The 13,495-nt window shown below is 39.6% G+C and overlaps 1 protein-coding gene across 1 annotated transcript in view; it reads right to left on the bottom strand.

Annotated features, from left to right (window-relative positions):
• The window catches only part of LOC108492349 (tyrosine 3-monooxygenase-like), a 39,795-nt gene extending 26,300 nt beyond the window's left edge, over positions 1–13,495 (bottom strand). Inside the window, exons 1-6 of the mRNA XM_017804598.1 lie at positions 13,298–13,495; positions 12,240–12,414; positions 9,631–9,719; positions 7,001–7,068; positions 5,788–5,838; positions 2,159–2,304 (exon numbers count right to left, since the gene is read on the bottom strand). Coding sequence (XP_017660087.1) covers positions 2,159–2,304; positions 5,788–5,838; positions 7,001–7,068; positions 9,631–9,719; positions 12,240–12,414; positions 13,298–13,495 — 727 coding nt within the window. The remainder of the gene's footprint in view (positions 1–2,158; positions 2,305–5,787; positions 5,839–7,000; positions 7,069–9,630; positions 9,720–12,239; positions 12,415–13,297) is intronic.

Below are 13,495 nucleotides of genomic sequence, written 5' to 3'. Positions count from 1 at the left end.
GAGACACATCACAGCCTATAGTTTGGTTAAGCTATGGTTGGTTGAGCACTGCACAACAGTAACACAGGAAAGAGCCTAAGCACACAGTTGATTTATGACTTGTGAAGGAGCAAAAATTCTGGTCTTGCTAACACTGGTAGTAAAAGCCAACCAATTAGTAATAAATCACTACTTATAACTCCTTATAAATCATATGCCTCACCCAGTGGTAATGTCAGTATTCATACTAATCTAGAAACTATTCTACATAGTGATATGACCTTATTAGAAGAAAGCTAGGTAAGATATCAGTTCAAAGCCCCCATAATGGGACTAAAATAGTTTCCTCACTCTTAATTGTGTCTAGCTGTTAACACAACTCTTTTGAAAAAATTTTGTTCTATTCATGCATAACTTGTAGGCTAAACTAATCCAAGTTTTATCTACAGTTTAAGGAGGGTAGGACCAGTGGCCCCAAGAGCCATCCTTTCCTTTTTCCTTAGACATCCGTTCCAGCATGGAATAAAATGTCTCTGAAATGCCTAATTCTTGTTCCCAATCAGAATAGTTCAGATGATTAGCTTACACTAGTCACCTGTGAACATCTTCCCAACCATTATTGGCAGATTTTTGAGAATTGCTGCTTTTTTTTTTTTTCCAGATGCCAACTTGTTTGACTCAGAGAAAATTTAGAACCAGAACCTATGAAAGAAGTGAGCAGACTCCAGGCAATCAAATCCTGTCAGCCAACACGAACAATACAAATAGTATTATGACAGGGTAGTCTTACATTACCCTAAATTCTCCCATTTTGAAATCATCTATTTCACTTAAAGAATATGAATATTTGTGGTAATCAAGTTAGGATCACATGATTTCTGGAGCTCCCTGCTGTCACCTATTGTGTAAATGAAAAGAGATGAGATCAACTACTTCATGAGAAAAAATATTAATCAGCCCAGTTACTATAGGAGAGGAGTAAGATGGATATCTGAATAGAAGGGAAGACATATTAGAAAATACATAATGTATACACAGAAAAATTCCTACAGCTGGGTGCGATGGTGTTCATGGGAGATGCTTTTCATATGGCAACCCTCCCCTCCCTTCCACTAGAGGTACAATTAAAACCTTGTCATTGAGCAGCTTAATCTTCTCTAAAAATGGCAACATTTTAGAAAACTCTTCAGCAACAGAAAGCTTATTCAAGCTTACTAGCATCCCTTACTGTTATATGTAGCAGGTCACTTGATCTCCTGAATAGTATGTTTAAACATAATTTATTTAAAGTTAAGCTATATTTTTTATTATTTATTTCATCATAGTGATTAGCTGTCTTATCTCTAGCACATCTTCTTTTCACTAAGAAGGAATAAGGAGGTTTTAAAGGTGACCTTTCTTTAGTCATTCTTGATAATCAAGTGATTCACACAAAGCATCCAGCCTTGGGAATCTATGCAGCCTATAGCCTCACAAAAGTAATGCAGGCTCCCTTCCTCTTCTGCTCTTTGCTAGTCAGACCCCAGCTAACAGCAGATAGGTCAGCCTAGCAATCTTGTGTGTCCTTTGATCTAAAGTCACTTCTTTATGCCTTTACAGACCACCACCACAGCGTTTGTGCTCTTCTGTCAGCCACCTGGTAGGTACCACAGAGGTCAGTGGCAAATGGTGCTGTGGAGACAGAAAGAAGCAGAGCTGTTTCAAGGCAGCTGATGATTGGCCAGCAGGACCACCTGGAAATAATTTTCTCTAGCATACATTGCCATCCCGTCTCATACATCGGAAAAAAATATACTCGAGAGGTATGTACCTGTACTTGTGTTTGGCTCTTACTAGCAGCATGGCTTTTAGAAGCATAAAACACAGCCAAATGCATAAAAAAACCCTGTGTGTGGAAGTCATGCTGAGCAGTGTGCAGCTGTGACTGTACCGCTGCTAGCACTGGGATCAACTGATTAGTGCCACACCAACTGCAGCCACGCACAAACTTATTTACCACCTGGTCCCCAGATACACCTGATACGAATGTCCTGTGCTACAGCTCATCTTGCATGAGGGAATGTTATAACTAATCAGCTCTGCACACCAGCTTGTGTCCTAGGAGATGGTTTGAGTCTGTATGTGGTGCACAGATATATGCAGGAAATCCTAGAATAAACTATGGTTTATAATGACTAACCTTTTAAAAATCTGGAGACATCCTGGAGTTGAGGTATGTTATCTTCCTGGTAGCCACAGTACCTCTCCAGCTGCTGGAAAGCATCCAGGTACTGTGTACAGGAGTGAGTAGGGTAAAGGCTTCTCAGCTTCCTGTAGACTTCTCTCCTGAAAAGCAAAAACTGCATAGCATGACCCACCTTAATAAAGCAGTGTTATCTGTCCTGTCTACAGATCTAGAGAGGTGCAAAACCTCTGCACTTGGGACACCTGGTGCTTGGAAGCTGATGAGTGGACGGATGTAGCAAACCAGAAGGAGTTGTTTCACTTTTCCTTCAGAAGGTGGATTCTGTTCAGAAAATCCTTTTTATGTCTTCCTGCACCCTCTAATGTAACAGAACTCTAATTCCAAGACAGAAGTGTTTCTTGCTTCTTGCTCAGGGTGTTAGAGGTACCAGGGAAATCCCAGGGAGAGAGCTGAGCCTGTGATACTTTGTTGTTGTTCAGTTTAGGAATGGAATGAATCACATATTCCCTCCCTCTCTGCCTTGGGGTACAACTTGAAATGCTGGTCCCTCTTTCTCCATGCGTAGGCCTAGCCTATATTTGTCGCTTGCAAACCTCCTCCTTAAAAAGCACATCTTCTGATACTGAAGAGTAGTATCTGGACAGGCAAAGAGATTCATACTTTTGCAGTTCAAAATGCCTGGCACAGGCTATGTATTTCAAAGATATGCAAGTTTCTTGAAGCATTTAGCCCATTATACAAAAAAAGACCAGACGAAGAAAAATATATGTAACTAGATTTGGGCACAGGCTTTAAGTTTCTCCCAAACTTGATGGTGCTTGGATTTAGAGCTGTGGTTTGGAATATATTTAGATCTTGCAAAATAAACAAGTAGTAATAGGATGGCAAAGAACCTTATAGAAATAGTTATTTTTGTTCACACATGGCCCTAGGGTGTTAGCAACTTTATAAACATTGTTTTATGAAAACTGAGATCATTCTTGGAAATGCTGGCTACGGGAAATGACCTTTTGTTGTTTTTGTATTGTTGGGGGTTTTTTTGTGATGCTATTGTTGCTATGGAGGTGATAGCCAGTCCCTGGTAATGGTTCTCTTAATTTGTATGAATGTCTTACATGGTGTGGGAGTAATGAACCAGAAGTAAGGGGGGGAGGAAAACCCCCTTAATTTAAAAGAACAGAGGGGAACAGTGGCTGCTGTCACTATTGCAAAAACCACAGGAGACCGGGTCATTTCCATGGAAGAATTAGGAAAAAATGAAGACTAAAGTTCAAGTGTTGCCCTGGCTTATTTCCTCACAGAATACTACCGGCTTCAGTGGGATTGCATGGGATTTGAACCAGTACACAGTTCATACCCAGATTAGAGTCTAGAGAGAGCAGACTTGTTTACGCTTCTGCACATATGGTCCCCTTTATCAAAGTGTCATTCTACTGTGTGTCCAAACATTGACTTCCACAGAAATGTAGGCAGTCTCAGAGATTAGTGATGAATTATCCAAAGCTAAGTGTTCCTCCTGTCTAAGTACCTCTAAGGCAATCCTCTAAGTATGTTCCAAAGTCAAGAGAGTAGCAGATATTTCCAGATGATTACTTAGCTTGCCCTAATGTAGTGTCTCAAATAGTTGTAATGCCTACTGTAAGGAGGTGCTCTCACTCAAAGGACCATTAAGCTGCTACTTGATGGTACTTCAGTTCAGAGATGGAAAGAAGAACTGCTGAAAGCACAGTCTATGAAGTACTCTAGAAAGGAGCCTTATAATGAAGCATGAAGCCAGCCACTGGAACGACTTTGATGGCAATAACCTATTTAACATAAATTTCATTGCTCTTTTAGGAAAAAAGTGGCACTGTTCAGCTTTATTATGAAGATGTGACAGGTGCATCCCCATAGTTTTATCCTGAATTCTCCATTTTTCTTATACAGCTGTTACCCATAAGATGTCTTCTGTGACTACTTAGTTTCAGGACCTTCCAAGAAGTTGCTTTGAAAACAAAAACTCAGATCATCTGTACCCTCTGTTTTCTGAAAGTCGTATTTCTTCACTGGATTAGTTTTCATTTTTATAACCATGTTGCTACAAACTGAAGGCATCCAACAACTCTGAAGAGTGACACCAAGGGAATTTAGTCTGTGGTATAAATTTCCTGTTCAATTGCATAGTGCTCAATTAAGTTGTGCTGTAATGCAGCCTGACCTCAGGGCACAGCCTCAGGGGGCCATGAGAACAACTGGGAACTCTAATTTTGGAAACAGTTTTACATAACAAGACAACCTGGGTTGCTGAGGCTGGCTGTATGGGGAAATGGGCAGATACTCCTTTGAAGGTCTATTTAGTTACCACAATGGGTCTAATTCTAGGTGGAGAAGAGCTAGAATGACGAAGGTTGGCAAAAAAAGACCAAAACAGGAAAGAACACAAAATTAAATTTTCTTAAAAATGACATTCACACACACCACTTCATGCCAAGGTTGTTGGCTGGTGGTAGCAATCATGAACATGACACCGACCATCAATCTTTGACTATTGAAGGATGCTATAAAAAGCTATTTGAGCGTAATAAAAATGTGACCTCCTGGATGAATTGGATGCAAGGTTTATATGCGGTTGTGGATTTCTATGGCACAGTAGATTTTATTTAAAATAAAGTAAGCATTGAAAAAGATGGAATGAAAGCGTAGTTGAGGTTCTGGCAAGAGACATCTAGTCTATGGATTTAATTTCTGGCATTGAAATAAACTTTGTACATAATTTTGGGCAAATCACTTAAGGTCTAGTGTTTTCAGTTGCACATTTATAAAATGGGGTCTTCATTCTTTCTTTCCCCATCTTTAGGCTGTCTTTCCATTTAAATTGTAAACTTTTCTGAACAAAGACTCTCTCTTATTATGTGCACATGTGGCACCTTGCACAATCCCAGGACTCTGCTTTTAATTGAGATTTTGGACATATTTATGCTTTGTAGTATCATACAAATGTGTAACTATTACTGCTTACTGAGATTTGTTAGTTAGTGGGAGAAAGAGGAAACAGAGGGATGTGAAATAAGGACTCTGTTTTCTTTCAAATCTGCCACATACTTCACATAATATTTACAAATATACTTTGAATTGGCTTAATTTTGTTTAGTTCTTTGGCAGATATTTGGGGTCTTTTTTTTTTTTTGAGTGGTGAATCTTCAGGAGAAACAAAGCCCCAGTAAAGAAATGCTGCACCCTTGTAAAAAACTTGCCATCATTTCATACAGCTAGTGGGCATTTTTTCCTGGTAACAGGCTTAGAAAGGTGATATTTCTGTAAGCATCACAGCTATGGTAGATTCCAGGTCAGTTAGAAGTTATGCTATAGACTCCAGGTGTTTTCTGGGTTCTGATATCTTGATGGGATCAGCAGGCTGGGAGAAGGCAAGGAAAATGCATTTTGCTCTAGAAAGTAAATAATTAAGACCAACCCCGAGAAGGGCTTTCTGCAAAACAAATGACCAGAAGATGATTTTTGACAAAGGAGTAAAATTTGAGATGGATAAATACAGTCTTAAGACGTTATAACTGTCTCACATTGCATGTCTTTCCTGGGACTGCAGTGGAATGGTCCAGGAGTTGGACCCTAAGCACCAAACTCACCAAGTTGCCGTCTCCTGCGCCGTGTACTCGATGAGAGGCAAAGGGTCTCCCCTGTAATGAAGAGAAGAAATAAGACGTGTCTAACAAAGGTCAGTTTCCAGGTATAATTGATATGTGGATATTTGTTGTAATGAAGATAGAAACAGCAAAATAGTAAATAAGTAACAACTTATTTGTCTTGGTAGGCTCTAATGTGTGCATTCTCTCCTCTGTTACAATGTGGGGAAGAAACAGGAGGATATGGTAAGGAAGGGAGCTGTGTTCTGCTTTACAGAAGGAATAAGAGGCTTTCTCTTACCTCTGCTGAAGGTAATCTACATGCCAAAATGCAGTGTGTGCCTGGAGGGTCCATCCCTGGAGGATGTCATCAGCCAGTACCATCACAGAGAAGCATTCATAAACTCATTAGCGGAGAGCTGCCCAGGCATACACTGTGTGGTTATCACTGACTTCTCTGAGAGGTGGTCTTCCCTCCTCTTCCTCACTGTTGCTTCTTCAGTAGCTCTGAGTCTGTTCAGTGTCTGTTTTTGTGCTGTTCTGAGATGTGTTGGGTGTGATATTTGATAGAGGAGAGAAAACTGTACTCAAATGTACACAAGACTTGGGAGATTTCAGCAGTTCTTGGACACCATGAGACTGATAATCCACAACCAGTTCTACATGTACATTTGATTTACTCTGTCAGACAGCAGTGTAATTCTGGTGAAGATTTGTTTGGACATAAAGGCGGAAACATTTTCAATCACCTACTTGAGAACTGAGAGGTTTCTAGGGTTTTCAGTAGCTAATGTGCATAGACAGAGGCATTTAGTAAAGCAAATAACAAAAGTAGTAAATTGCTTTTCATTGTCAAAAATATGTTCCTAAAAATTTTCCTTGTATTTCCTTGAAAAAGATTAGCCTCAGCTCAGAACCTAGTCCTGAAAGGACCTGCAAAATTGAAATTAAAGAGTCATATTGAAATCACCTCTGCTAAGACAAAATGCAGCACTGAAGGAGATATGAATGCAATCTTAAGATTTTTATTTAAGATACATTTGCTGTGTTGTGACAAAAGTCTATTTCACATGGAGTGAAAACTTTCGTGGCTGAATTCTGTTCTCTAAAAAGTGGCCCCATTGATACACTGACAAAAGATTATATCTCTGATATTTCTTCCACATGAAGTCTGAAAGCATACACTGAACTCTCCCTTCAGCAGCCTTGTACTTACACTCTGTAGTTTAAGGCAAGATCAGCAAAGAATGCCCTCCGTTTCTTATATTCCAGGTCAGCATACCCCTGAGTTAGAAAATAATTTGAAAAAAGTTTTACATTAAGAGAGATTTGTGGTCATAAATAAATCTGCTAACAGAGGCACTCAGAAAAACTAGGCCTCAAATAGGTTGTTTTCTGAGGCAATGAGTCTTGAGCCTTATGAACAGGGTAAGCCAAAGTCTGCAATCAGTTATATCTGTGACATTTTGAAAATTTGCGGGCTGTGACTAGAAAGGAAAGTAACATGGGTGGGTGGGAAGATTTTGGAGTATATAAACACTTCGTTGCAGAATCACACACTTACCATCACACACTTACCATCAAATTTAGATGCAAATCACATTAAAATGGGATAGAAAGAGGGCTATTGCTTACACTGGGGAAGAGCTGAATCTGAATCACTTCTTTCCTTCGCTAAGCACGAAGGTTGCAATATCTGGCTGTGATGGACACGATGGCACCAAGCCTATCCAACTTGCCAGAGAAGGTACACTGCCCCTGCACGATACCCTGTGCTTTGGGCAAAGAACAGGTCCTCACTGGCCAGAAATCATTAAAACCACCACTGGGTCTGTAGGAAGTACAGGCTGAGCACTCAATTTCCCCTTGCCCATTTATTACTATGTTATGATAAAGAGGGATTCAGTGGTATCTGTTTAAAGGGGAAGTTTACCCATCAAATACCAGAGTTTTCTTTCTGCCCCTTCCGTGTTTACTAGAAGTTAAATTTCAAGCAATCTTTGCCAGTTATTGAATATGAATAGAGCTGTGGAATCATGTTCCTTTTAATTTTACATCATTCATAATAGGAATTAAATCTGAAATCTGGAACTGTATACTAGTATAACTCATAAAACAGTGTTGTTCAGCATCACTGTGCAAATATTTATTATCCTAAAATATTCAGAATTTACTGGAATCACTTTTCATACTACAAGCCAAATATGTCCCTTAGGTTTATTCACATAATTTTCAGTGCACCAATAATACCAGTAACACTGCAGTTAATGAGTATTGTGTGCGTGAATCTGAGGAAAGAGCTGGATCCTGAGAGTACGTTTATTTTGTCATGTGTTAGGGATAATGTGTTCATTCAGATGCCACCGTAACAAGTCCGTTCAAAACACATGAAAAGCCACTGGGACAGACTCACGTAAATGCTGTGACATATCAGCTTTGCCCCTGCTGTTCCAAGGGCTCTGTACCCATGCTCTGAGCAGCAGGAGCCTCTTTGGGAGACCACTGCAGCCACTATCAGGGTGCCCCAGGAATTGGTGTCACAGTGACATCAGTTTGATTTTTTGACCATTAAAGAGAAAGTAAGAAAAGAAATGATGAACCCGTTGGATATAGACAGCCCAAAATGTGTATTTGATAGTAAATGTATATGCAAAATCTTTGCTGAGCTAGCTTTACCTCAGCTTATTTGATACTTTCCTCCAACCTGTCCATTTTTGAGCCTTGCTCAGAAGCACAGTAAATCAGCCCACATTGTGTTCTCTCCTTCCACAGACAAGTGGTGTTCAGTGCCTGAGGTAACTTGTTTCAACTTAAGGATTTCTAAATTGCACTGCATTCTGCAGTTCAGATTTATCCCCAGTCAATATTTTGTTAACTCTGCACCACTGCTGCTTTCTCTCATCTTCTTCAGTGCTCATACCTTCTCTTTGGCAAAGTAAGAGGGCAACTTAGTCCAGTTCAAAGAATTCTCAATATGTGTTCATTTATCTAATGAGAAACAGCCTCAGAGCTAGCTCAGGAAAATTACAAATACTTAGACTGTTTCAGAAAGATATGAGGAAGAATGAAAGATGTCCTGGTTAAGGAGGTTATGAATCTCTCCTAGAGAATTATAGTGTAATAAGTGATTCTCAAAAATAGAAGAGACACTTGTAGACTTGAAAAGGTTTTTTTTTCGTGATACACATTACTGTACATAATTCACAACATAACACTGTGTATGTTAACAATAGGACCTAAATAGAATTCAGACATATAGAGAAGGGAATGACAAAATCTGTCTTGTAGATTCTGTTGACACCCATCTAAATTTTTCCCCTTTTTTCAGTGCAAAATGTGTGCTTTTTTTCTTTGTCATGCATCACTTCTATGTGATGCTTGACAGAACACAACACTTCTGGACCTACCTTGTCAATCTGCAAATGGCCTTTTGGAGCCTGTTTTGTGTCTACATCTAACTCATATCTCATCTGTACTAAAGCTTGAAAACTTTGATGAGAAACAAATGTTTGTTTGTTTGTTAGTTTGTTCCCAGTATTTTGCCTTACTATTATTATCACTAGAGCAGGACTCTACAGTGCATTTTTCCTCTTCCTTCTCTTAGAGTCTGTGCTTATGATGAGGCAAAGAATACACACATAAAGCTTGTCAGTAAAACCTTTTTTATGGTCCATTCGTGTAGGGTCTCATACAGTCTCTAAATTCGCTGAAGATCAGCCTTCATCTGGCCCTTTATTTTTTCTGTTCTTTCATGGTTATTTCTTTACTCCTGAAATTTTCCTTACAAAAATCTCCCTACAGAGAACTTCTCTTTTAAAAGTGAAATGACAGTAATGTTAAACTTACAGGATGACCATGGTCCAAACTGGGATCATACTTGGTGATCAGATAGTGACACTTGTCCAGATCTTGGATTTTTCTGGGGAACCAGAGTACTGGAGAAAAAGCAGGGAGAGTTAAATGAGATAGGATCAAATAATTTTTAAAAGACACAGAAAATAAAAGTTGTGCTGAAGATTACAAATTTTCTTTTCAGCGATATCTAAGAATATATCTAAGAATATTCATATTTACATGTCACCATAGTCGTCATACATGTCACTAGTTGACTTTGTTTGCAGACCAAAGCAGCAGACTGGATGAAAAATTATCTAAAATTAAGTAGCAGATATTCTCTCAGTTTTACTTAGTAAATGCAATTTTTAAAGACAAAAATGGTTTTTTTAGAGCAAATGTGATGTTTTGTTTGACAGAGAACAACAAATTTATTTCTATATTTTGATCTTGTCTAAAAAGTAGTCTTAAATTTTCATACCTTTGAAAATGAAACAATATTTTAAAGGGAAAACATGAAATTTCTAAAATTCCTAGAAATAAAACAGACCAAAAAGTATCCTGACTTCAAGTTTTTTTCCTTTTGGCTGTTTTTTTTTTTTTTTAGCAACATTATTCTAGCTTTAGCTGAATTTCCAAAGAGCTTCTTTCCCAGGAAGTAGGGACCTTTTCCAGTGACTAAAATAAAAATAAAGTTTGATCATTTTAACATAAGTGCCAGCATTTACAACCAACGAAGTATTGAAAAAAGACAAGGTTAATATCACTTTCTGAGGTCAGACTGAGACTGTAATCAAACTTCTTCTGTTACAGCTGAGAAAGGTCTATTTGGGGTTATCTTAACCTCATACTTCACAAAAGACCAGACATCTCTATACTTAATAGTGAATTTAACTTTTGCCATATTATATTATACCCAGGCACAACCAATTCGGAAAGGTACAAGGCTACAAATACACACTGACGTTTGGGAAATTACAGCTCTTCCATGCATTATGGCCGATTTTGTGATAAGAAGTCAGAAATATTAGTCTGACAGATGTCTTATGTCTACCCAGAGGTTTTTTTCTGAGCTTTTGTCTCTGGCTGTATCAATGGCTCTGCATGTAAGATTATAATCCTGTCATCTATAGTCATATCTCCTCAAAACTGGCACCTGATCATATCTCCTCCATCTCACATCCCATACACATCTTGCCTATTCCCTATGGAACTAAACATGAACACACCCTTTTGTAACATTTCCTTCTTTTGACTGTAGTTCCTAGTCCTGGCATACCTTAAATGTTTCAAGTAACAAGGAAATCCTAAAGAAATGCTTCTCCGTCTCTGCAACCCTCTTTGGCTCTCTAGTTTCCCTGATTATAATGATGTCCTTTTGATAGCCTCCAGTCCCATGAGTACAGCTTGCCATGGGCTACATCTTACCACTAGCCTGAAGTTGAATTTCAAACACCCAAAGATGCCCAAACAAGACTGTATTAGTCAAAAGCACTCCGGGAATATCTGTCTGGCCTTGTCAAGGACGGGAAAACCCATACTAATTCTGTATTCAGAAAACTCCACTTGTGAGCTGAACCCTCAGCCTTCTCATCTGCCAGGGACACCTCTGTCATCCTCAGAATTGTATTAAAGGTCTATTATCAGCTTGTTGTACTTACCCATCCTCTGCCTGCCTGTAAACAGGAAAAATGCCCGTCTGCCTCTGGCAAACTCACTTAACACCCTGATGACTGGTAGGGATAGTGGCTCAATAGACCACAGGCAGCGGAGTAACCACTTGTTACTCCAGCACTCTGCCAGATGAAATACTGTTCCTGAAGTGTAACCTGTGAAGCTGCACAACCTCCAAACCTCCAAGCTTTTCATGTGCCTGGGAAAATGCCTGATGCTCTGTTACTACAGATATGGCAGCAGGGCTGTTCTCTTCAAGAAACTCATTCCTTGATTCTCCCAACCTGACCGGTACCTTCTGGTACCTGGCCAGACTTTCTGTTGGCCCTTTCCCTTTTGCATTCTACAAGCCTCTCACAGTTTGTTGCATTTAGGTCTTTCCAGTGAAGAAACAATGTGCCTCCAGACAGTCCTACTGGACACAGACAGCAGTAGCCAGGACACCATAAAGAAGCATAAACTATTTTATCAAAACCAATGCAATACACTACAAGCAAATGAAACATTCAGACCCTTTGCTATGTCATTGCAACCCCATCAAGTGTATGTGTCTGTCTTGAAACAATCAGTTCTCTGCACACAATCTCTCTCACACGATCTCTGCAATCTCTCTGCACGATATCTCTCGGTTCTCAGTACACAGTCTTCCTATCATTGAGGAGTTTCTCGTTTCTCTTCAGCTTTTTGATTGGCTGCTCTCTCCTTCTCATCTCCCTTTTCACTGGAACACTTTTCTCACCTCAGTTGTGAGGTGAGATGAAGTACTGGCTAGGATGAAGTACCTCTAATTCTTCACCAATGGGAATGGAAAATAGTCATGCAGTGACAAAAAATGAATGCGCACTCACCTGCTTACCAGACAAATTAAATTACTATTATGAAGAGGAAGCTAAATCTAAACAACTTCATCCAAAAGAATGACACTAACAGATGCATATATTTCTTACCTTTGTCTTCTCTGCTAGTTTTCACATCCTCTGCTACTCTCTTTAAGGAGGTGATAAGGATACTAACATCAGCACTGTGAACTTCACATTCAATGAAAATGTCAAGATCATCAGCAGACTTCTTGGGCTTTTTGGCTCGCCGGGTTTCAAAATGATAGATCTGAGTTTCAAACATCTGCAAGAGACAAATGTTCATATGATGAAGCTTCTCCAAATCCAGGTAAGTCTACATACGTTTCTATGATGTCTTTAAAAGGTGACTAAGAGAGGTATTAACAAGAAGCGCACGTTAAGCAAAGAAGTCCAATAATATCTGGTTTAGAAAGAGCTAAAATACAGGCAGGGCTAAAAATTAGACACTGTGGAGTTGGGTAGAGACAGATGGAGATGAAAGATGAGATACTGTTGGCTGTAGAATTTTATCTGTGCTGAAATAACAAAGGAGTGGCTGGGTAACTCTTAAAACCCTCACAGCATGAAAGCAGATCTATTGATGTATAATAACACCATAATCATTAAATAATGGTGAACTATTAAAAATAAGTAACAAATACAATACTTTTCTTTTGAGTTATTCAGTTTCCCAAATGAGAGTGAGCACCTGGTAGGGGTACTTCAGCTGCCCAGACTACATAATGCCTATGTGGTTTACAGCTTTTGTATTCTTTGTATCTCCTGCCAAATATGCAGAGAAAATTCACTGGCTTCTAACATCCCCATAGCGCACCCCTCTGCTGGCCACCACAACTGCTAGAAAGAAATAATAGATTGGTATGTCCTCTAAACCACCCTTACATAAAATGTTGATTCTTCTAAAGGACTGTGCCCAGATACTCCCTCCCTCCAGAGCACTCTCCCTCTTCACCCATGAGACCAGAAAACTTCTCTCAGCAGCTGTAGCAAAACCAGGACAATGAGAAAAGGGGGAAGGCAGGACAAGGCATAAGTCAGGCAGGAAGCAGAAGGGTGAGAGAGGGAGAGATGCAGAGTGGGAGACGTGAAAGCAATAGAAGCAGAAGAGAGGGCTCAGTGAAGGAAGGGAATGATGATGTCTGTACCTCAAAGACTTTGGCTGCCTTAGAGAGCTCAATCTTCCTCACATTGCAGAGAGTGAGGGTCAGGATGAGAGTGGCTCTGTCATCCTCCCTGTTTGAGTCCCCGCTGCCTTGGCTGTTCAATGACTCTATGCCACACATCTCCTTCTCCTTGATGGCCTCTTCTTTCAGGCCTGAAATGCCCACCAAGTCAGTCTTCAT

The sequence above is a fragment of the Lepidothrix coronata genome, unplaced genomic scaffold, assembly GCF_001604755.1.
Source record: "Lepidothrix coronata isolate B3197 unplaced genomic scaffold, Lepidothrix_coronata-1.0 Scaffold10, whole genome shotgun sequence".
Classification (NCBI taxonomy): Eukaryota; Metazoa; Chordata; class Aves; order Passeriformes; family Pipridae; genus Lepidothrix; species Lepidothrix coronata.
Note: the sequence above shows the minus strand (reverse complement) of the source record. Positions and strands in the feature narration are given on the sequence as shown.